The sequence below is a fragment of the Mchenga conophoros genome, linkage group LG16 (genome assembly GCF_057382185.1).
Source record: "Mchenga conophoros isolate Kocher_MC1m ecotype Shallow Benthic linkage group LG16, M_conophoros_male_GT1.1, whole genome shotgun sequence".
Classification (NCBI taxonomy): Eukaryota; Metazoa; Chordata; class Actinopteri; order Cichliformes; family Cichlidae; genus Mchenga; species Mchenga conophoros.
Genome location: NC_140541.1, coordinates 16,729,511 through 16,738,245, shown reverse-complemented (window position 1 = coordinate 16,738,245; position 8,735 = coordinate 16,729,511). Strand labels below are relative to the sequence as shown.

At 43.4% G+C, this 8,735-nt stretch overlaps 1 protein-coding gene across 3 annotated transcripts in view; it reads left to right on the top strand.

Annotated features, from left to right (window-relative positions):
- Nucleotides 1–397: 397 nt before the first annotated feature.
- dachd (dachshund d) overlaps nt 398–8,735 on the top strand; it is a 92,137-nt gene continuing 83,799 nt past the window's right edge. For 2 of the 3 annotated variants that reach the window (XM_085250409.1, XM_085250410.1), the window contains exon 1: nt 398–1,236. In XM_085250409.1, the coding sequence (XP_085106535.1) occupies nt 680–1,236 (557 nt within the window). In that variant the 5' untranslated portion in view covers nt 398–679. The remainder of the gene's footprint in view (nt 1,237–8,735) is intronic. The other variant, XM_085250408.1, reaches the window with a different exon arrangement.

The window sequence follows — 8,735 nt, the reverse complement described above, 5'->3', positions numbered from 1 at the left end:
TTCATATTGGCGTGCATTCTTGGTAAATATGACAAAAATTACCAAAAATAACGTGCGAATTAAAAGGGTTTTTTTAAGCATTTGAGGGTGTTTTTTTTAATAAAAAAAAATTTGTTTTAGTATTTGCACGAAAATGAAAGCAAAAGTTAAAAAAAAAACATTACCCCAATCTTGATCGCCATAGGTGAAGTGAGCTTTGCATTAATGTTGGCAAAAAGGGATTTAAAAACTATTTGTTTTAAACATACGCTTTTCTTTACAACTTATGATCCAGCATAAACGTATTTACTTTGGGCAATGAAATCATTTAACAGACGTGAAACGTGCGAGCAGTGGCCGGAGCCCAGTTATCTGCTCTTCAAAGGCTCCCACTGTCCCCTAGCTCCTCCCTCTCTGTACCGTGTGACAACAACAACTCATCCACAGAGCGGAGCTGCACTTTTCAGCTCATTTTCCTCCTGTCATTCCTCCTCCTATCTTTGATCATTGTCCCGCCGCTCGCCCCCCTCCCCAAAAGAAAAAACCCTCACTCAGCACGCCTTTTTTTCGGTAGCTCTTTTTACTTTCCAACTTATCTGAGGAGCTAAACTCTCGTGGATTCTTTCATTTAGGGGTATCTCGGCAGGCTGGGTTTTCTACTTTGAACTTCGGCTACTCTCTTCCCCTCTTGTAGGTGACCATGGCCGTACCGGCTGCTCTGATCCCACCAAACCCTCTGGTCCCACCGCCTCCAATCTCGACTCCTTCCGCGACGACGTCCCCGCCGTCGACAACTTCATCACCATCTCCATCCCTGGCCCCCCCATCGGGACCCGGACAGAACCTGTTCAGATCAGAGCTCCTCGCAACCAGCAGCCCGGGCATCCCGACCCCAACCGCGGCTCTCCCCCCGAGCAAACCCGTGTACTCGACCCCGTCGCCTGTTGAAAACATACCGCAAAACAACGAGTGCAAGATGGTCGAGTTGCGCGGTGCCAAAGTCGCCTCTTTCACCGTGGACGGCTGCGAGCTCATCTGCCTTCCTCAGGCTTTCGACCTGTTCCTGAAGCACCTGGTCGGCGGACTGCATACGGTCTACACCAAGCTGAAGCGGCTCGAGATCACGCCGGTGGTGTGCAATGTGGAGCAGGTCCGCATCCTCAGAGGGCTCGGCGCCATCCAGCCCGGCGTGAACCGCTGTAAACTCATCTCCAGAAAAGATTTCGAGACCCTGTACAACGACTGCACCAATGCGAGGTTAGTGGCGAGCTCTGTTGTGGATTTTCCTTTTTCTTTTTGGGGGGTTTAAATGTCCGCACACACGGCCGTGCGTAAAGGCGCAGGAGGTAGTAAGGGGGAGACATTTTGCCTTTGCAAAACAAGCGGTCAGAGTCGTACGATTGTCTTAGCCGAATTTAATAATTGATTCCTACAAGGAGTGTGTGAAAATGCGCGCGTGTGTGCGTCAAACTCCATCCCAAACACCGAGGCTGGTGTGTTTGGGCAGGAAGAGACCGGCGCACTTCACCAGTGGTAAAGAGAGAGGGGAAAAGTTAAGTGAAAGTTTTTTAACACGTGCAAGGCAAAGCTGTGCCGTGATGGATAGCCTGTCTCCCTCTGAACAAATGAATCGATAATGTAGGCTACACCCTGGTTGAGTTTCACAGTGCTGTTGAATAAACTTTCGCTATACAGCTGCCACCACAAAGATACAACTACAAATAAGAGCCTTTTCTTTTTTTTTAAAACTCCAATTTCTGTTTAATTTTAGACAGCTTTTAGCTCAATTTTATTTTTTTAATGACTGAAATAAAACTAGGCTATGCCTCATTATTTGTCCTTGCCACAGGGGGTAGCATGATTTCAATTAGAACTTGAGTTTTCAGACAGTAAACAAGAAGGAACCAGAGTATTAAAAAAAAAATAAAAGGGCCAGCTTTTTTCTTGTATGATTTTTTTTCACCCCCCTTTAGTATTGATGACATTTCTCAGGGAGGTTACAGTGCACTAATGGAGGAGCTTTCTTTTCCTTTTGCACACTGTAAGTGCTAAGGATAATTCATGAGAGCACTCAGTTATCTGTCTTAATTAAACATACTTGATTTCACTAAATCAAATGAGGCAAAGGACTACGAGTGTTTAAATAAATACATTAAACCATTTTGACCCATTCAGTTATTTTTGGAGTTTTTTAAAAAAATATCTTAAAATCAGTGTGATTTAAAGCGAAGATCAATATTTGATTAAAAGCCTTTAAAAAAATATTATTGTCCTGTTGCTCCTAGCTTTGATGTATCGCTCAGTCTCACAGGATGGTTCAGCCTGGTCAAATTTACCATCTTACCTGTCAGTATGATTGATTCCATATTGATCTCCTGGCTCTAGAAATGAGCTGGAAATGCAAATATGATGGAAAGGCTCACATCAGTTGGGGAGGGGAGGAGGGGTAGCAATAAACACTTTTGAGTCTCAGTTTTTAAAGCATGCATCCTCTTTTTTCCCCCTATTTTTTGTCCCCTCCAGAAAAAACCCCAACCGTGTGAGGTCGAACTTAATTCAGAGTTTCGGATGCAGCGTGCAAATATTCACACAGACGCGTACACACAAGTTGCTGCGCAAGCATGTTTCTTCTTCTTCTTCTTCTTCTTCTTTATTGACAGTTTGTGTCATTAAGAAATCCACGAGTGTTAACATTTAGTATATTTGAAGCCTCAAAGTGTTGCTGTAACTAAAAAAGTACATGTGGGCAAAAAAACAGCAGAAAAACAAACAAACGAAAGAAAAAAAAAAAAAATCAAATAGCACGCACCGCACAGGGAGGAAGTCTGAGAGTGATGTTATTACAGTGACGAGGCTGCTTGTCGTGCACTTCAGATGTTTAAATTTATGTTACAGCATTGTGTTGCAGTCTATGCTATCAGTAAACACCCCCCTTTTATTCTCCCGTATAAATATGCTGCAGTCTTATGTTTCCATCCCACTTGCAGTCGTCTCAAAAATCTCACCTGTGCACTTTGGCGCTTAAGCTTCATTTACATAAAGCGTCAAGAGAGCAGAGCCCCCCCCCCAAAACACACACACACACACACACACTCCAGACACGCACACACACTCCGCAGAGAGAAGCATACAGTGCGGTGATCCTCCTCTCAAGCCTGGCGTGGGGCTTCAGGTGACAAAGTACGTGGTTGAACTCTCCGGGTTGTCAATGGGGGGATGGCCAGCGATGGGGTTAAAGGATAATGCAGTGCCTCGCGTCGCTTTAATGACGCTAAAGTGCTGGGCTATTACAGGCACATGGACAGGACTGTAATTGTCTCTGAAAGCAGCCAGGTTCTCCCTGTGCTGGGCTGAAATCAATCACTCAGACCCGGCCTGCCTGCCTGCCTGCCCCATTTGGAGAATTACATCATGGAAGAGCGAGGCATCCGCTGGATAAAAGGCTTCTGTTACTTAGAAAGAGTTTGATTTTATTTGCGGGGATGTGTGCTTTGCTCTCCTTGTCGTTGAATAGCTAGTGACAAAATGATCGGCCCGAGTCACGGGGACGCGGGTTGCCCCGTAGGTGAGAACAGGTCCCCTCTCCGAAGTATTTGCTCTCGTTTTATTTCTTTATTTGCTGTTTGTGCTCTCTCCAGATAAAAAGACGAGTTCACCGGTTAACCCGCTCAGGTTACACAACAACAGCCCGCTGCCCGAGATAGTTTAGCTTTTCATCTCTCCCCATTACCACGATGTCACTACTCTTTTTATACAGTGGCAGAGTGATAACAATGAAGTGAATAATACTCCTATACAATGGGCCCTACTTTTTCACATGCTGTTTTTCCCCCCTCCCACAGTCTATTGTGCTAAAACAACACTCGTCTCATTTTGTACACAGTGTGAATGTGAATAGCATCACAGAGCACCACTGCATCCCGCTGTTTTAGTTTTGATGTGGACACAAACAAGCTCCAACCAAATTGTTCCCCACCATGCTTACTTTAGCACAACTCAAAAAAAAATAAAAATAAAAGCAGAGCTGTTCACAAAGGCCGTGTTGGATTCCCCCCCCCCCCCCCCCTTTTCCTGTGTTTTATAAAAAGATTTAAATAATTAGAATTCATTTTCATTTAAAGTTCTTAGTTTTACAGTTAGTGTTTAAACTGTGTCTGCTTACCCTGTAGTGATTATTGCTCATCTTTAAAGACACTCGGCATATAGCGATTCTCGGCCCCTTCATTTTCTTAAGGACTCTCGTGCCAGATTAGCCATGTTCGCTCTTGCTCCCATACTGATGCAGGTTCTGCCATCTCATTCCCCCCCACACACACACCCCCACCTCCTAACCCACCCCAACATTATGACTCTGGCCTCTCCAGGAGCCCTCTGTTTCAGCTACTTGTTTTCCTTTTCATTTTCCCCGCGGTGGGATGAAAAAGGTTCTTATTGCTGTGTGACACTTGAACTCTCTGAAAGGTTATTATAACACGGAGGGTGGGGCGGGAGCGGGACTTTGGGGGGGGGGGGGGGGGGTGTTGATATCGCATATCTCTCATTGGTGTGCTTTGTGGAGGCAAGGCTATCCGATGCTGGGGCGCAAGAAATACAGCAGTTAATTGACAATCATTGTCTACCTCTGAAGGTTAACCACACGCCCCAGACGATGTCCCACCGCTGGGAATGCGATGGCTTTTTCACTTACATGCTCCCCTTAAATAGATTTTTACCTGCCTTGTTTCAGTCGAGCAGATCCTCCTCCGAAGTGTCGCGAGTGACAGGTCACGGCGAAAGCCCCTTTTTCCTTTAACAAATGCGTCTAATTGATACTGATATGACAGCGAGTGCTACGAGAGCTATCACCTCTCTTGTTCCTATTTCAAGAGTGTTTATGCCTAAACACACATATTTGCAAATGACGGTAATTGTTTTGTTTAGCGCTCAGTGTGAGCTGCCACTGAGGGTGCCAGCTTGTCTCTCTCCCGCCTCTCTTCTGCTGAGCTCTCTTATAATATATTTGTTTTCTACAAGGCACGGATGTGTTTACAGGTACTCAGGGGAGATTTCTGGATTCCATTCAAATCATTCCCAGTCAGAGTGGGTGCCGAGATACCCGTCACCCAGCAACCACATCCAAGAGGGAGCCTGGGCGATAATAACTTCAAAAACAGAGTGACAGATGCCTGATTAGAGAGAGAGAGTGAGAGAAAGAGAGGGAGAGGAAGAGAAAGAGAGAGAGATAGAGAGAGATAATGGTATACAAAGCTGTTTAAAATACAAATCTATTGAACTGCTTTTTTGAAAGCCAAATTGGCCCTCATATTGTGCTTTGCTACTTTATTGAAGTAAAAAAAAAAAGAAGAAGAAGAAGCATTTAAGGTTCTTTCTCGTTCTTTCTCTGCTTTTTTTTTTTGCATTTTAATCCTTCAGTGGGGCTCTGCTAAATTTGATTAGGTACAGTACATGTGCTCAAGTCAACTGTGCAGTTGGCAGATGGTGGCAAGGTGTTTTGTTTTTTTTCTTTTCCCGCAAAACAAATAGTCTCCTTGAAAATCAGAATTGCTTTATTGACTTGACATTCACTCAGTTGGAACAAGAGCAAATTAAAACATTTTTTTTTTGTTTTTTTGGGGAGAAGGGGGTCCACGGAGAAGCTCAGTTAACAAAAAAGTTACATTACATCAAGTCTTCACTGCTTTCCGGGATCGTATTTCTATAGCTTTAAATGAAGTGGGAGGCAAGATTGTTGAAACCACAGATTTCACTTGTTAGAGAGGCTTTGTTTGACACTGTCTAATGTCATTTGTGGATTTAGAGGCTATTTGCATGGCAAAGAGGCCTGTATTGTTAATTTGCCTGTTGGACGCATTAGTTGTCCATGCTCCTGCCTTATTTGCATGCCTTTACTGGAACAGCAACAGCAGTTTGAATTACCAATTAATTCCTTTGCGAAACGAAGTAGCTTAAAATCTCAACGCCGACGTCCGTCAGGTCTTTCTGCATTGATCAGCGCGTGAAAATGATTTATTTGCTACGTTCCTCAACCATAGACATGCATTAGCTTAGATTTTTTTTCCCCCTAGACTTAAGCTGTTTAAAATCTCTCCATCTATCCACGAGTAATCTTGCACATTAAGATCGGTTTGATTTTTTCCTGATGATTTCTTTCACCTGTGAGTGATTGTCTAACACGCCAGCAATAGATTTTGGGTCATGCTCATTTCCATTCTCCTCCGTCCTCGGTCACAGCTCCCCAGCTCGTCTTTACTTACGAGCTCTTTCGCATTACAGCGCATTTAGGGAGCACAGCGGAAGTCACAGACGCTCGTACCAGGATGTTAAATGCTACTGACAGAAGTTAGAGGGAGCAGATGAGATTTCCTGATTGGAGGAGGAATGCAGGGCCGTGCCTGGCTCTGTCTAATATGGTCACATAGAGAAATTGATTTTCCTCAGAAATTAATTAATTTTTCATATAGCCCAAAGCTGGAGTTTAAAAAAGAGTGCACACTTGCTGGTTTCCTATTTTCCCTCTTTTTTAAAGAATTATTGCCTAATCATATTAATACTTTTGCCCCAAGGATGAAAAGATAATTGTACAAATGCATTTGGAAATATGTATCACTGAGTATTTATGATTAAATTATGCAAATAACTCCGCTCTCATCCTTCGTGGGCCCAGATTGTCTAATTAGGATTGATATGGCGAATAGATGTTGGGGAATCTGAATACAAGCATGTCCAAAGAGCAGAAAATTGAAAATGACAAGGCTGGAATCCTTAAAAAGTCTGTTGGTTTTTTTTTCTTCTTCCCCCCTCCTCTCTGTCTAATTCAGCGTAGCTGTATCAGGAGTTAATTTTCCCCGGCTTCATTTCTCGTCTGAGCTGACAGGAAAAGGAATCCATCAGGGAAGCAATCTCAGATGGGATTCCACAAATTTCCTCTCCTTGTTTTTTTCTCCCCCTCTTCATTTTCGTGGAGGCTATCGGGGATGAATCTTCTCCTGAGTAAACATGCAGATGTTATTCCTCCAGTGTCAATGTTTTTGGAGCTCTTTTGCTCAATGCAGTACTCCTCCTTAATAATTGGAGGATATTAAGAGAAGAAAGTCCTCCAACAAAAAGCCCTTTGTACTTTTTTTTTTTTTTTGGAATTTCAAGTAATGCTCATCATATTATACAGCAGTTTTTTTCATTACAGTGGGAGTAAGGGCTAAGAATCTGCACAAGCCGTCTTTTGTCCGGCATAGAGCAATTTAAATTAAATTTTCTTTTTTTCGTCTCTTTTGTTTTTTCACGTTTGATCTAGAATTGTGAGGAGCTGGTCAACTAATCATAAATGAATTTCATAACAAAGTTAAATTTCTCAAATTCATGTCTAAATATGTTCAACATCTCTTTAAAAAAATAGGCACACAAAAGAATTGTGCCTCTAAAAAAAAAATCCTAGCAGGAATGCTTAACCGCAGACAGACAGCCACTCTGCAATGACTCTGCTATGAGCCAACAGTTACATGTAATTTAACAACAGCCGTGTTCCTTGCTGGGCTCAGCGGTACATCACAGAGAAGAAACCGGGGAGGAAATGACATCGCTTTCCACTCTTTTTCTTCATCTGAAGCTAACAACAGAAGAACAGCAAAGCACAGGAACGGCTCCAGTGCCTCCAACAGTATCTATTAAAGGGCTGATTGTTATCTAATCTTTACCTGGCGCTAGCTGGAAAAGCCCTGAAGCTAATGACACTTGAGACTAGCAGCACATTCTACGGTGGTTCAAAGCATCTGCTCAGTCAATACCTTGCGATTAAAAAAAAACCAAAAAAAAAACCCATCCCCACAGCTATTTGTGTGAATTTGAATTCACTTAGACACCAGAAACACTTTATGCAGTCAATTTGTTGCATTGAATTATAGCGAACAGTGTGCATAAAATAAGCTCCCTGTTGAGCCAGCAGGCTAGATGCTAAGCTTCTCTCATGGCTCTGGTTTTTGGAGTTTCAGAAACTCTTGGGGATCAGAGTCTGCAAAGAGGGAATGAAGAGTTGTGTTATTTTTACATTTTTAAAAACACTTTTGTCTCACTTGCTGCGATTATTTGCGAGACTACCTTAATATATTAATAGGTCATATCTAGACGAGACATCTAACAACAGAGATTGATGTGAGGCGCTGCTCGACAGATTGCTCCAGATCTGTCTTTCAAAAGATGAGAGAGAAAGAAGAAAAAAATCACCATAAGCTCGCTAATAAATCTGCCCAATCAAAAAGTGGTTGTTTTTTTTCTATTTACTTAGGGTACCTCTATTCTCAGTTTCAGTTCTCGCCAGTTCAAAGTGAACCGTGCACAGCTCAGTGTGCTGTGAAACAATGAGGTCTGCAACTCTGGCTTTTATCCACAGAGAGAGCCACACCCAGAGCTGCTTCCTGACGCACACCTGTAGAGGTTATGAACGGGGGTATCAATATCTCCAGGTCAACACATTTTCATCTAACACTGACATCTCTCTCTGCCTCGCGCCCCCTCACTCTCTGCCTCTGTGTCTCTCCCCTGTAAGCCTAGTGAGAATATCGGTGGGAGTCTTTATTGGTTGCGGCGCTTGGGTTTCTCTCCTCGCAGACTCAAATGTCACCGTCTCCCTGATGTTTCTTTAAAATCGCCTGTGCCACCACTTGCTGTGGCGCCTGGCTATTATTACCCGCCTCTTAAAGAGTGACAGTCGGGTCCTAAGAGACGTGACACAAACCTCTGTGGATGGAGCTGTAGTGCTGCGT